Source organism: Dromaius novaehollandiae, unplaced genomic scaffold (genome assembly GCF_036370855.1).
Source record: "Dromaius novaehollandiae isolate bDroNov1 unplaced genomic scaffold, bDroNov1.hap1 HAP1_SCAFFOLD_37, whole genome shotgun sequence".
Taxonomy (NCBI): Eukaryota; Metazoa; Chordata; class Aves; order Casuariiformes; family Dromaiidae; genus Dromaius; species Dromaius novaehollandiae.
The window spans coordinates 1,479,243-1,495,111 of record NW_026991398.1 but is presented as its reverse complement, the minus strand read 5'-3'; the positions used below and the strand labels follow the sequence as shown (position 1 = coordinate 1,495,111).

Below are 15,869 nucleotides of genomic sequence, written 5' to 3'. Positions count from 1 at the left end.
GAGCAACCCCCCCATGTCTCCTCTCCCACCCAGCCTAGCCTCTGCCCTGAAAGATATGGAGTCGAGGGCATGAGCCATCTCCTTTGCAGCCAGACCTCCTGCAGAGGAGAGGAACCTCTCTCTTTCCACGGACCCATTTCATGCTGCCTGACAAAGCAGCTGAGAGTGACTGCCCTGCAATGCTGCCACCTGCAAGGTGGCATGCCCAGCTGGGTAAGGCTTTCCTGAGTTCCTGTCTGTCTCTCTTTTTCCTTGCCTCCTTCAGCAGCAGGATCATGGGGTTGCTCCTTCTTTCTCCTCCTGTCCACACTGCTCCTGTTCTTGCTCTCAGGTCTCAGGGGTGGGGTTCAGACATGAGTGCTGCAAGTTGTGCAACAGAGGGATCTGCATGGAAATGAGGTTTCCCCAGCCCCCTTCTGACCTGTGGAGCTCTGGGTTTGGGAAATGAGCTGATCCTCCCTTAAGGAGAGCCCATCTTCAGTCCTAATGGTCCTTTGACCGTTTCCCTGTTGGGTCCTGCTGGGCTGCGAGCTGCCCTCTAGAAAGGCACAGCTATCTCATAGCATCTCTGTGATATCTGAGAGAGAGAAGAAGAAGGTGCAGAGATGCTGAGAATATGGAAATGATGGTGGGAGGCTGTATATGGGCATCTGAAAAGAGCCCTGTGTGTCCTTGGCTAGAAAAGGAGTGTGGAGACCTCCCTCTGGTGCTCTGAGAAAAGCAGAGAAGGTTGGAGATCTGCATTTTGAAACTGGATTTGTCTGCTCTCAGCAGGGGCTGGTTTCTTTCTAGGGCTACATATGAGTGTGGCTCATGCTCCAGCTCAAAGAGATGCGAGCACGGGACAGCTGGGAACAGGACTAATAGACAGACTAGTTGTCCTCACTCTGCAACAAGGAACAGTGAATCCGTTTTTCTCAGGACTCAGTAGAAATGCTGAGGATTCCTACCTTCAAGGAACACTTCCCAGGGGTGATAAGGATATGCAGAAGAGAATAAACAATCTTTAAAAATCCCTAAAACTTTTTTTTTTCCCCTCAAACCTCATTCTTTACAATTGGGAGTGCAGACACTGAAAAGCCCTTCTACATACAGAGTGGATTTCACCTGACAGAAATTGTCTTCTGTTCCCACTGATGTACAGCAGGAGGGACTCCTGTGGAGCCCATAGGCAGAGGTCCCTGCTCCTCACAGCAGCACACTCAGCCAGTGCAAAGTGGAGCCCAAGCAAGGGAGCTGCACAGAGATCCTCTCAGTAAAGAGAGAGGCAATGTGGCGGGTTGTATGAGAACTGCAATTTTTTTTCTTTTTTTTGTTTGAAAATTCTCTCCGAACTTCTCAATATCTTTTCTTCTTTGGAGAGTCCCCCACGCCTGGTGATAGCAAAATGTCCAACAGCAGCTCCCTCAATGAGTTCCTCCTCCTGGCATTTGCGGACACGCGGGAGCTGCAGCTCTTGCACTTCTCGCTCTTCCTGGGCATCTACTTGGCTGCCCTCCTGGGCAACGGCCTCATCATCACAGCCATAGCCTGCGACCACCACCTCCACACCCCCATGTACTTCTTCCTCCTCAACCTCTCCCTCCTCGACCTTGGCTCCATCTCCACCACTGTCCCCAAATCCATGGCCAATTCCCTGTGGGACACGACGGCCATTTCCTACTCAGGATGTGCTGCCCAGGTCTTCCTGGTTGTCTTCTTGTTTGGAGGAGAGTATTCTCTCCTCACAGTCATGGCCTATGACCGCTATATGGCCATCTGCAGACCCCTGCACTACGGGACCATCATGGGCAGCAGAGCTTGTGTCAAAATGGCAGCAGCTGCCTGGGCCAGTGGGTTTCTCAATGCTCTCCTGCACACTGCTAACACATTTTCAATACCACTCTGCCAAGACAACACAGTGGACCAGTTCTTCTGTGAGATTCCCCAGATCCTCAAGCTCTCCTGCTCAGACGCCTACCTCAGAGAAGTGGGGCTTCTTGTGGTTAGTGTTTTTTTAGTCTTTGTGTGTTTTGTTTTCATTGTGGTGTCCTATGTGCAGATCTTCACAGTCGTGCTGAGGATCCCCTCTGAGCAGGGCCGGCACAAAGCCTTTTCCATGTGCCTCCCACACCTGGCCGTGGTCTCCTTGTTTCTCAGCACTGTCATGTTTGCCTACCTGAAGCCCCCCTCTCTCTCCTCCCCAGCTCTGGATCTGGTGGTGTCTGTTCTGTACTCGGTGGTGCCTCCAGCAGTGAACCCCCTCATCTACAGCATGAGGAACAAGGAGCTCCAGGATGCCCTGAGGAAAGTGATTTCATGGCCATTTTTCAGCAGTGGTAACATTGCCATTCCTCTCCACAAATGACTCCCACAGTATCCCATACCAGGACTGAATATTGTTTATTCACTTTATTTTTATTATGGCTATTGTTACTATTATTAGTAGTATTTGTACTCATGTTGCTGCACAAATGCTTGGGTTCATTTCACCTTTACTGAGACTGCTCTGTCTCAGCTGGTGCCCATATAAAATTGTACCCAACACTGGATCGGAGCTGACTCCCTCACAGTATCTCTGTAATAAAGTAACTTCTCCTCAGTGCAGTGCTTGAAGGCTGGCTCTTCTTCCAAAGCTGGTGTCAAGAGTAGGCCCAAGGAAATTATGACCAAAGCGGCTGCTGCTGATGGGGTTCTCCGTGGGTTCAGGAGCAAAAATCATGTAATAATCTCTTAGAGACCAAGGACTGGATTTAGGACTCCCCCATCAGTGTCCAGTGGCAGTGGGGGGGAGGCCGGTGGAGTGGGACACCTCTGGATGTGCATACCTAAGGCAGTACCACATGTTAAGGCCCAGCGTCAGATACCTGTCCTTCTGGAGGGGAAGCTGGAGCTGCCAGGAGAGCACAGGGGATCTTCTGGGACAGCGTGTGCCTGGTGTGGGTAGTGAGGGAAGCCTCACAAAGGGAGAGATCCTCCAACGTCAAGTCACCTAAAGGTGAAGTGCTAAACCCAGGTATCTGGGAGCAAAGGAGGACTCCACAATCTCAGGAGAGGCTGTGAGGACCCAGCTGGCACAGGGAAGGGAGCCTGGAGAGAGATTCATGTCACCCTCTGTGAAATACCAGGGCCAGGATCTAGAGGCACCCCTGGACACAACTAGCACCCTTGGAAATGCTCCATAGTCCCTCCAAGACCTGCCACATCTGCATCCCCATGGAGGGACTAGAGGCTTTGATCCCCATTTGGTTGGGTCTGATTCCCACCCTGACCAGCACGGCCAGTGCAGAGTCCCCTTGTAGCCCTGGGGCCTCACAGCCCGCTTGCTTTGCAGAGCAGCACTGTCAGCTCGGGGTCCTGCAGGGAGAAGAGGGGAGGGGTGTAGGAATGGCCAGCGAGATCAGAGGAGGGATTGGGAGAGATGAGAAGGAAGTGGAACTGGGCTTGAAAGTGTCTTGGAGAGAAAAATGCCAACTTTTAATCCAAGACAACATTCAGAGTGTGGGTACACTACAGGGAGCTCTTGGTGCAGAGCCAGAAGTCCTTGCTGTCCTGGCCTCCACATGGCCTGGGAAGTGCCTGAAGAAGGAATAATGTTCCCCACCCTCCCAGCTCATAGCGCCATCGTGCCATCATCCCTCCTGGTGGATGGCACCAAAAAGAAGGCTGTCAGTAGCTGTGGTTCATGGATTCAGCACCAAATACACCATGGGGATCATTAAAACGCAAAAAGCCCTGATGAACCGCCTCTCTTCCTGTGATTTTCTTCAAGTCTTGTATGGCCAATTGGAGAGGTGTCGGGAGTGTAGCTGAAAGATGGAGACTTCAATAGTATACAAGTATTTCTGCTTTGAAAGGTTTTTTTTCGGAGTGCTATTTTCCAGCTTTCAGAATAAGTGGCAGCAACATTCTCCAGCTAAGACTGATCCAGAGAGTCTCCTCATGAAGTCAGGACATGTAGGAAAAGCAGTGTCCTGGAGGTCAGACCCTGCATGGACAATCTTCCTCCCCATCTCCCCAATCCTCCCACTGCTCTCATCAGCCAACTGGGACTTCCATCACTCTTGTTAAAAGCTAACCTTATTCCTCTGAAGTCTGCAACTGAATGTTACAGCTCATAGGCCCCAATTCCCACCTACCTTACCTAGAAAAGTAGCTGCAAATAGACAAAGAAGCTTTTTCTTTTAGTAGAAAACAAACAAAGAATAAAGCATGATATAGTTCCATAAAAAATTACACTCGCCAGTATGCTCATTCCAAGCTGCCTCCAATGAGGTGCACTTTCCACAAGGGATAGCCTGACTAGAAACCTTTTGGATAGATAGGAAACAGTAGATGTAAACACAATTAATGCCTTGGCTAACGGGACAGACTGCTGAAAGACAGATCAAGCTTTAAATGTCCTGAAGTGGAACTCAGCAACTAGGTATCTGAATGAACCAAGAGTAAGGGAAGGAGGAAAACTGGAAAACATGGGAAGTTACGATGTCCAGCTAGGGTGCTGGAAAGGTGATGGTAGAAATTGTCCATTTAATCAGGGCACGTGGAAACAGAAGAGGGAGCCACACAGCTCCTGGGGGTCCCAGGCCATGCCGGGGGTGGTGCTGCTCTTGGGGATCTCGGACTGGGCAGTGCTTCTGTACAGAAGTCTGGAAAAGGCTTGATGCGAGGCCCTAGCGAAGAGGGATTTTCCTGGGTGCTCAGAGACACCCACACAGGACTTGGGACATGTGGAGGGAAACCCATCCCCCCCACACCAAACACTTCCTGGGACCTTCCTGCGTGCTTGGGCCCAGAGCAGGAGGGGGTGGAGGAGACTGCCACATCCCGGACTAGCCTCCATCAGGCCTTCAGCTCCACAGTGTGTCTCAGCTTGAAGTGGGCTCTCTAAAGCAACACTTCCGTCATTTGAAGCTGTGCCTCTGGACGAAGGGCAGAGACCTCAGGGTGCAGAGCTGGGGCTCACAGCATCACAGAGCGGGTGCCACAGGCTGAAGGAGCAACCCACACAAGTAGGTGAGTCCTTCCTTTTGCGGTGACTTCAAAAGCCCCATCTCTGACAGTATTCAAAGGGGATGGAGTCTCCCTTCTGCATGAGTCACTCCAGGGCAGAGATGAGGAAGAGCAGGAAGGCTGGTTGTAGGGACCTTCTCAAGCTTCAGCAGCTGCAGCGCTGGCAGCTGGTCACCTCAAAAATTTCTGAATGAGCCCAAATGCAGGTCCCAAGGCACTGCACTGCCTTACAAGCTCTGCACCAGAGCCTGGTCACCAGCCCTGCAGTGTGTGGCCATGTCCTGAGAAGCGTGGGATCAAAACTGTGGGAGTTCCAGGGAGACAGGGCTGTACAGCCCAGAAGAGAGCTAGGGTCCCAGGGAGGGGCCAGGGGTCAGGGACTGTACCCAGGGGAGAAGCGCTGCCTCAAGGTCATGCTGAGAAGCCCATGGATCAGCTGAGCCCCAGAGATGAGAAATGGCTTTCCCCAGGCTCAGTCAGAAGGAAAGCTGGGCAAAATTCATGGGAAATGAGAAAACTTCTCCAGATTAACTACTTGGCCTGCCCCATTGGCTTTGGAGCCTGTCAGGGACGAGGGTCCTGGATAAAACTGCCTGGATGATGAATGCTAAGGGCATGTTTGCTCTTTTCTGGTGTAGCATCTCTATCTTAAGCACCGCAGACCAAGAAACCTTGCTGAGGACTTCTAAAAACAAAGCCTGCTTTGGGGCCTCAGGGAGGAAGGCTACATCGTGTCCCATACTGTCCTACATCCTACTTCTACAAAAAGAGCAACCCACAGTAGTTATCAGTTTTGAGGCTCACTGAAGCATCTCTGCTTGTGGCCTTGCTTTGTGCTGTTTCATCCCACATGACTTTTCTCCTGTCTTGCCAAACCCCAAAACAACTCTCTAGCCCCAGGTTGCTATACAGGTCTGCCCAAGGCAGAGACCTGCCAGTGTGGGCACGCAGAAGTGACCTCTGCAGTGCCCCATTTGAGATATTTCACAGCCTTTGGCACCATCTGGAGATGTTCCAGGATTTATCAGAAATTTTTGGAAAATGACTGGAGTGAAGGGAGGTGACTGCTTTCCAGGATGTTAGAGGAAATCTCTCTGCTCTCTCCCTGGCTGTGCCATCTCCATGGCAGTGACCTGCTGAGCTCCCAGGTGACACGAGCTGAGGTCACAGTGGGATGTGCTGCATCACAGGGAGGTCTCCCCGGTGCTGCCATGGCAGTGCCCTCTTTTGCCTGTGAGACCTGGACACTGCTGGGCACTGCTCACGTGCTCCCCACTGCTGTCCCTTGGAGTCGCTCCATGAAAAGGAGGAAGGACAGGAGGCAGCGGGGCTATGCTGGAGCTGCTTGCTGACAGGCAGAGGAACAGGGACATGCTGGAGAGGAGTTTTGGGGACAAGATGGGAAGGGCACCCTTCCTCCCCATCTGGAGAGGCACACTGATGAGAAGGCGACAAGTGAGATGGAGGGCTGCTGGACCCAGACCATCAGCTCAGACCACACTTCCTTGTTCCCAGCACTCCTGCAGCTCTCCACTGAGGATAAGGGCTTTGGGAGCTCCTTGCTGAGGTTTCACACAGAGGCTGTTAACTCAAAAACGGCTGTGGGTCCCGGGCTGTGAGGGTGGCTGGACAGGGCTGGGGGCTGCCACGAGAACCCTGCCTGAAGGTCCTGCCTGGCTCAGGAGACAATGTGGCAGCCAGGACTCCTGGACCCTGGGGATAGGGCTGCCCTGAGCCCCAAGGCTCCTGTGGGGCCAGCTCCATCCCCTCATGGCAGGAGGCAATGAATATCCAGGATTCCCTGGGAGTGGGTCCCCCTTTGGGATCTGGCTCTGGCAGGAAAGGGGTCCTGTGTCCTGGAGGCTGGGGTGTCCTGCAGCTCCTATCGGGCTCTCAGGAGCCTGCTGGAAATGCCATGTTGGATATAGATGTAAGAACCTTGTAAGAACCCCAGGGCATCTACTTGTTTGGGAGAACCTCTCTTCCTCCCCCCTGCATCCTTTTATGCTTCCAACTTGGCAGAGCATGTTTTGGGCTCAGAGATGTTGTCCTCTGATGGCCACAGCCCCTGTCCTCCTGCAAACTGGGGTCAAACCTCTGCACCCAAAAGACAGCCTGTTTGGGGGAGCAGCTTGGAAACAGGCGGGGGGAAACAGGGGAGGGGAAGAGCTGCCGGCCAGGTCACACAGGACTGCAGTGTTGCCATGGCATCACCCGCAGTGCTGCCCTCCTATTGGCCAGCAAGGGGAGGAGGGCGGCCTGGGTTGGACTGATGGCTCTGTCAGCCAATGGTAGTGCAGCAGGCTGCCAGTGGCCTCGCCCAGGCCCTGCCCCAGGCTCGCTTTGAGTGTGCATGAACACGCACTGTTCAGGACAAGGTATAGTGAGGTAACTGCAGTCTCAGAAGCTCATAGGCCAGTGACAAGTACATGACTGTGAGGGTGCCTGTGAGGTGCCTTCTGGGTGAGAAGCCAATAGGCCAGCAGCAGGCTCTGAAGTGGGGAATGTGCTGGTGAGGACAGTTGTGTCTCGGTACGTGATAGGCCAGCAGCAGGCCCCTTGCTGGGAAGTGACTTTGAGGTCATTTCCTCCAGAGCAGCAGGGAGGCCAGCAGCAGGCAAGTGGTGAAGAGATGTTTGTGAGCTCACGTCCGACTCAGTGCCTGACAGACTGTGTGGAGGCACATTGCCGGGAGAGTCGCTGTGAGGTCACTTGTCTCTGCAAGGCTAGCACTTGGCTAATGGCTTGGGTATTTGCCTGTGAGGTCACTTGTGCCTGAATCCCTGATAGGCCAGCAGCAGGCAGATGGGTGTGGAAGCAGATTGTGAGGTCTCCTGGGCCAGAGTACGTAGCAGGCAGCAGCATGTTGGTGGCTGGGGAAGGTATTTTGAGGCAACTTGTGTCTCTGAAGCCCTTAGACCATCAGCAGGCACCTGGTGGGGGTAGGGACTTGTGAGCTCACTCTAACAGAGCAGCTGATTGGCCAGGAGAAGACATATGGCTTGGATGTTGGTGGTGATATGATTCCTGGGTTTGGTGAGTGTGCCGGGAGGAGGGATTGACGCCTGCAGAGCTCTACAGCAATACAGAGATGCAACTAATAAATCAAGCGGATGTAGGCATTAAAGAATAGTGAATTGAAACTGTCTAGAAATGGCTGCTTAGCACAACTTCTATAAAACTTGCTTAGCATGAGTAGCTAAATTTGCTGAAGCCTTAGGCCGCACTTGGGAAAAGTAATAAACCTTTACCGAGTTTAGTAAAAAATAGTGCCTCAGAGCTCATTCAGGCTGGGAAGATAAGGAAGCCACACACGGTCTGCGCTCCTGTGTTACCCACTCCGAAAGGGAAGACATCAAAACAATTGAAAAATAAGACCTTGGCAGACAACCACCAGACCCAACAAAAACAGAGGTACAACCTTCATCAGAGACTGCAAAAATCAAAAATAAGGAGAAAAACAGCTTACCTAAGAATGACGCTGAGACCCAATGAGGAGCAGGAGACCCCAGACCAAAAAAATTACTATTGGTCTACCTACCGCGTGAGGGGTGGGAAATGTAAGTTGAAAAAACTGTAATTGCCCAGGATCTGTTTACTTTAGGGTCCCTCTTTGGAGGCACCCAGCTCGAGCTGTAATTACGGCACGCGCGTGATTAAAATTTAATTTGTTTTGATTTGGCTCTGAATTTACTTGCGAGAACCTAGGGTCGAGCCCTGTTATGGTGGCCGACAAGCCTAATTTCCATAACATTAATGCACATGTCTATGTCTAACACAAGTGTCTGGACTTCCTTTTCTAGTCAAGGAAGAGAAATAAGTTGTCTCACTGAGAGGTCTTGAGAGACTTCTCCTGGTGACCAGCTAATGCTCCAGAAAGGTTCTCATAGGTCCTGGGTCACATTTCCCAGCCCCACATGGGCACACAGCCACCCCAGGGCATCTCAGGCAGCAATAGCCTCTATCTGTGGGCAAATGAATAAAGGCCTGAACACTGACTTTTAGTCATAAGGTAAAACCTATTCAAAAAATAACTCTATGCAAGAGCTGAAAAAAATCCCCATCTCCACAACAATTTTTTTATCAGTTGGAATGGATTTTTTATTTCTTTTTTTATTGTATATATTTATTATATACACATATATATATACACCTACAGTTATTCATTCCCGGCTATAAGAGAAGCCTGTACGAGCAAGAGTGGACAGACCTCCCAATGGTGGTTGTCCACACCAAGTGGAGACAAATCCCAGCTGAAGAGCCCCTGTGGCATGGGAGCAAGTCAACAGGAGAAAACCCTCCCTGCTGTCTTCTGGATGAACACAGGGCATGGGTTTAACAGTCATGGGCGGGATTCAGCTCCCCTGAGGGCAAAACGTACATGTCTGAGCTTCAGGAAAGAAAGAGTGGAGAGGATGGAACCACCTACTTAGAGGTGCAAACCACTCTGGTAGAAAAATCACACCCCAGGTACTGAGACACAAGTCACCTCACAAACTGCTGCTCCTTGCCTATCACTTGCAGAGACAGAAGTGACCTCACCATCACCTTCATGGCCATATGCCTCAGATTGGCCTTTGAGCTTTGGAGCCTATCAACCGGTCAGAAACCAGTACTCTCATCATCATCTTCCAACCCTAATTGCCTGCTGCTGGCAGGTCACCTTCTCAGAGGGACATGACCCAGCTATGTGCCAGCTGCTATCCAGTCAGGGACTCATGCAGAAGTGACCTCACAATCACATTCTAAACCATGTGCCTGCTGCTGGCCTATCAGGCACTCAGGCAGAAGTGACCTCATAGACAGTTTCCAACTCCTATGCTTGCTCCTGGCCCATCACCAGCAGACACAGAAGTCACCTCACAGTCCCCTGCAGGGTCATGTGCCTCCTAAGGGTTTACAAGCTTCTGAGAGACAATCTTCTCCTAAAACACAGCCATGATACCACAGCTGTTTGCACTGCCGCTCAGAGGGACCTTGGCAGGCTGGAGAAATTGTTACAAGACAACCCTGAGAAGCTCAGAAAGAATGTTTGAAGTAGGTAGATTTGGATAATTTCTATCTTAGATAGAATTTGCTTAGCATGAGTAGCCGCACACTTGCTTAGCATAAGTAGCTAAATTTGCTGAAGCCTTAGGCCGTGCTCCTAGTTTGTTAAGAAAAGGCCTCAGAGCTGGTGCAGGCTGGAAAGATAAGGGAGTTACAAGCAGTCTGCATTCCTGTGCCCCACTCTCCAGAAGGGAGGATGCCAAGGCTGAGAAATAAGGCCTGTTTGGGTGCCAGGACCTTGGGAAGCAAAGCCTCCTCTCACTGTTGAAACAGTGTTAATTAAGGGGTCTGGATTATGTCCTCTTCCTCAGGACCTTGGGAGATAACGTCTACTGACCTAGCTGGGGCAGTGTTAATTGATCAGGACCTTGAGAAGCAGGGGTGGGACCCAGGGAATGAAGAAATCACTAACCAATCAGTGTACAAGGGAAAGTCGCAAATCTGGCAATTTGTTTGTATAAATGCTACCTGAAAAGTTGGGGGGGTGTGCTCGATTTGTGGGAGACCACCGAGCACCCAGGCTTGCGCAACTCTGAAATAAATAAATAAATGTCTCTCCTGAGTGTGTAATTATTGGCTCATTGCACACCGGGCAACGAATCCGCTTTTCGGACAACAGTTTTCTGGCGACCCAGGTGGGACCCTCGCTGTAAAGCCTTGCCCGGATCGTCTTGCCAGTTCCGGCAGGGAGACGCTGCTCATCAGACTCCAGCGCGCACCGACCGTTTTGTTCGGGGACTCCGTGAGCACCCTCCCTGGTCGGAACAGGTAAGCGACTCAAAGGTGCAACGCAGTAATTATTAAGAGACATTGCATAAAGGGTATGATACAAGGGTAATTGGTTGTGGTAACCAAAGGTAAGCTTTGTACACGTTTGGACAGTGACGACTGGAGTGTACGAAAGCGTAATTGGTAAGAACGTTCTTTTAAGGGTGGTAATATGGGAACAGGACAATCTGTGGGGGTATCCTCCTGTTCTCCTTTAGGATGCATCCTGAAACATTGGAGAAAGTTTGGTGGGAATCCTTTAACAAGGAGAAAATTAAAGGAATACTGTACTCAGTGGTGGCCAATGTATAAACTGGAGGATGAGGAAAAATGGCCAGAAATGGGAACGCTAAACTGTAATACAATCTTGCAACTTATGTTGTTTTGTAGAAGATAGAACAAATGGGATGAGGTCCCATATGTAGATTTGTTCTTCTCTCTGAGAAATGATCATGAAACTAGAAAAAAAAATGTAAGCTGTTGATCTCTGATTCAAATGTGTTAATGATGATGGGAAACAAAGAGAAAATGTCTCGGTGTTGCTCTGCTTGTAGCATTGGGAAAAGATGTTTAAAAGCGGGTGATGAGGAAGAGGATGTACAATTATTGGTCTCTCCTGAAAGAGATCAAGATAGTGTTAATAGCAGAAATAAGGGAAGTGAGGCATGTAGCCCGATTGCAGGCAGAACTCGGGCCACTCGGGCTCAACAAAATCCCGTGATTCAGGCCCCGCTGCGTCAAGCAGTCGGACCAGACGGGATGCCTGTGTATGTGAAGGTCCCTTTTTCAACTACAGATTTAATGAATTGGAAGGAGTCTGCCGGGTCGTACCGAGAAAATCCAGAAAAAATGTATCAATCCTTTAAAATGATAATTGAAAATCATAATCCAGATTGGCAGGATTTACAGGTGCTTTTAAATACTTTGCTTTCACCTGAGGAGAAAAGAATGGTATTAGATAAAGCTCAAGAGGAAAATAAAAGGCAAAATGCCAGAGACGGACCAGACCGTTTTATGCCGACCCGGGAACCGGGTTGGGATCAAAACACAGGGGCAGGCAGGTTAATGACTAAACAGTACCAACAGTTAATACTATATGGGGTAAAGCATGGAGTACCTAAGCCCAAAAATATTGCAAAACTATATCAAGTCACACAGGGTAAGACTGAAGGATCCCTCTGCATTTTACGAGCAGTTATGTGAAACTGCCCGAAAATGGACAGACTTGGATCCTGAGGATGAAGCAAATAAAATAACTTTTACTACATTATTTGTAGGACAATCAGCACCAGATATAAGGAGAAAGCTTCAGAAAGTAGATGGTATGTTGGGGATGTCGATATCGCAATTAATAGAAATTGCATATAAGGTGTACAATAATAGGGAAGAAGTGGAGAGAAAGGAAAAACAAAAGGAGAAACTGAAAGATAAGAGGCAAAATGCTGCAATCTTGGCAGCTGCATTTGCCCAAGCACAAACTCCCTCTCAGGGAGGGAGTTTTCTGAAAGGACAAGGACGTAGAAGAGGGTATAGAGTAAGAGGGAATTTGGGAGATGGAATTCCGCTAAGGAGAGATCAGTGTGCAATTTGCAGGGGGAAGGGGCACTGGAAAAATGAGTGCCCGAAGAGACAAACAGATCATTGGAAACCTGAGTCTGCATCTGTTCCAGAGGCAGATTTGCTCATGATTGGTACAGAGGATTCAGACTGACGGGGACCGGGGGTTGAGGAATTGGATTCCCCAGCCGAACCCCTGGTTTCAGTAAAGCTGGGGAACGAAACAGTTAAATTTTTAGTAGACACTGGAGCAGCATACTCAGTACTAAATAGCTGTAAGGGACCAATGAGTAAATTCTCTATGCCAGTAATTGGGGCCACGGGAAAGCGAGAGGTTAAACCTTTCTGTCAACCAATTAAATGTGAAATAGGAAATAGAGTGTTAACACATGAATTCTTGTACATGCCAGAATGCCCATTACCCCTAATGGGGAGGGATTTACTGAATAAACTGGGGGCACAGATAACCTTTGATCAAAACAAAGTTAAGGTGCACATTCCACAAAGTAACGCCTGGAAGGCACAAGCATATATGTTGCAGACAGCACTGGATTCCGAACAGGTGGAGGATGGACCAAGTGAAATTCCCTCTGAAGTAATGGACGCAGTAATCCCTTTTGTGTGGGCAACGGAGAAACCTGGAAGAGCCAGATGTGCAGAACCGGTAAAGGTGGAATTAAAACAAGGAGCTAAACCGGTAAGGTGAAAACAGTATCCCATGAAGTTAGAGGCCCGTGTTGGACTGGAGCCTATGATTAATAATTTCTTAAAGTATGGACTGCTGCGAGAATGTCAATCCGAGTACAATACTCCAATCCTGCCTGTAAAAAAAAAAAAAAAAAAAAAAAAAAAAACCATGAGAGAGGGCACCAGGCTTTGGGAGTGCTTGTACAGACTTTAGGAAATTGGAAAAGACCTGTGGCTTACTTTTCAAGACAGCTGGATAAAGTGAGTGCAGGATGGCCAGGATGCCTCAGAGCAGTTGCAGCTGCTGTGCTGTTAATACAAGAGGCACGAAAATTGACATTGGGACAAAAAGTGACTGTTTATGTGCCACATGCTGTTGCAGCAGTTTTAGAACAAAAAGGGCATCACTGGTTATCCCCAAGTAGGATGGTGCAGTACCAGGCAGTGATACTTGAGCAAGAAGATGTAACCATGAAGGTGTATAATACCCTTAATCTGGCATCTTTATTACCATTTCATGAAGGGGGAGGTTGGCTCATGACTGTCTGCAAACTATTGAGTGAGTATATTCCAGCCGTCCAGATTTGAGAGATGTTCCATTGCAGAATCCAGACTGTATAATAAAGGGAGAAAGAAGGGCTGGATACGCTGTCGTCACTTTGGAAGGAGAAATCGAAGCAAGATCACTACCAGCAAATACATCTGCCCAGAAAGCAGAACTGATTGCTTTAACCCGGGCTCTGGAATTATCAGAGGGAAAACGAACTAATGTGTTTACAGATTCAAAATACGCCTTTGGGGTTATACATGCCCATGGCGCAATTTGGAAAGAAAGAGGATTGCTATCTTCTCAAGGGAATCCTATAAAATACAGTAAGGAGATTATGGGACTACTCAAAGCAGTTAATAAACCCAAAGAAATAGCAGTAATGCATTGCAAAGCGCACCAGTCCGGACAGACTGACATAGTTAAAGGGAACAAAAGGGCCGATGAGGCTGCAAAAAGGGCAGCATTATCCGTGTCGGTGGCAGCCTTAGTTCCAGAAAGAATGTTAAAAATGGAAATTCCAGTATACACTGAAAAAGAAAATAAATTAGCAGAAATACTGAAATGCATAAAAACTCCCGAGGGATGGTGGGTGACATCTACTGGACAATGTGTGGTAACTTTGCCGATAATGAAGAAGCTGATGAAGCAAATACATGATAGCACCCACATGGGAGCCGAGTCACTTGTTGAAACAGTTAAAAGATTTGCTGTGGGAGTCAGTATGCTAATAATTGCAAAAGGTATTACACAAAAATGTGAAATCTGTCTTAGAAATAATCCCAAGATTCAGAAGAAGCCCCCCCCAGGGGAAGTAAAAAGGGGCTTTATGCCCGGGGATTACTGGCAAATTGATTTTTCTGAATTACCAAAATGTAATGGATATAAATATTTGTTGGTAATTGTTGACACCTTTTCAGGATGGCCTGAAGCTTTCCCGTGCCGTACCAATAAGGCCAGGGAGGTAGTAAAAATGTTATTAAAAGAAATTATACCAAGATTTGGGGTACCAGAAGGGTTTTCTTCAGATAGGGGACCTCATTTTATAGCAGAAATAGTACAGCAAATCTCAAAAATACTACAAATTAAATGGGACTTACATACCCCCTGGAGGCCACAATCCAGTGGAAAAGTGGAAAGAATGAATCAAACAATTAAGAGACAGGTAGGAAAATTGTGTCAGGAGACTCAGATGAAATGGACTGATGTTTTACCTCTGGCATTATTAAGAATCAGAATAACCCCAAGGGTTAGGGAGAAAGTTAGTCCATTTGAGATTCTGTATGGTAAACCTTACACTGTAAATTTAACTGGAAATGAAGTTCAAATGCACGTTAAGGGCGATCAAATTTTAAGTGATTATCTCTTGTCTATGGCAAAGGTTCTTACTTCTCTCCGTAGGTACATCCAGTTAAGATCTCCTGTACTTTTAGATTCACCTGTACATTCATTCCAGCCGGGAGATCAAGTGTATCTTTGGACCTGGAAGGACGAGCCATTGGTAGAAAAGTGGAGGGGACCGTATCTTGTACTGCTAACAACAAATACTGCTATGAAACTGCAGGGAATTGATTCCTGGATCCACTACACCCGAGTGAAAGCAGTATCTCGAGAGACGTGGAAAGCTGAACAAGTTCAACCTTTAAAGTTAAAAATATATAAAGATATATGAGTTGTATTGAAAGCGAATCGGTTTTAAATTTAGATTGTATTCAGGAAAGAATTGCTTTAATCTGTTTGTTAGGAATAGGGTTAATATTGTTGTTATGGTATCTATGGTATCTGTGTAAAAATGATGTTCTCCCAAATAACCAGGAGAGAAATGTGGTGGTTAGTTTTTCTAAGTTACCTGAGCCAAACAATTAAAGGGAACCAGGAAGGATTTTGGAGCCATAATCTCCATTTGGAAGTAATTACGAAATCTATGAAGATAATTAACCAGAAGGATTGCTGGGTGTGTACCCACTTCCCTGAACATTCCAATAAGGGCTTCCCCCTAATTGGAGTGCCTCTTAATTTTTCCTTTATGGAATTTATGAAACAGATAAGAAATGATAGCGATCAAACGAAATATAATGAAACAACCGAACAGGAATGGGAAGTCCAGAGTGTGACAGGAGACTGTTATCAATGTGTCCGAAGATGTAATAATAGTAATAGATGGTGGGAAAAAACTGTACCCTATGGAAAGCAACCGATCAACTGTACTGGAGCCATTAAGGTGGGAGGTTATAAAAATTGCTCTCATATACCTGAAATAGGTTATAAG

At 48.2% G+C, this 15,869-nt stretch overlaps 1 protein-coding gene across 1 annotated transcript in view; it reads left to right on the top strand.

The window, feature by feature from the left end:
- Positions 1–1,768: 1,768 nt before the first annotated feature.
- LOC135326193 (olfactory receptor 14A16-like) overlaps positions 1,769–15,869 on the top strand; it is a gene marked incomplete at its 5' end in the record, with an annotated part of 52,876 nt that continues 38,775 nt past the window's right edge. The window contains one exon of the mRNA XM_064504045.1: positions 1,769–2,230. Coding sequence (XP_064360115.1) covers positions 1,769–2,230 — 462 coding nt within the window. The remainder of the gene's footprint in view (positions 2,231–15,869) is intronic.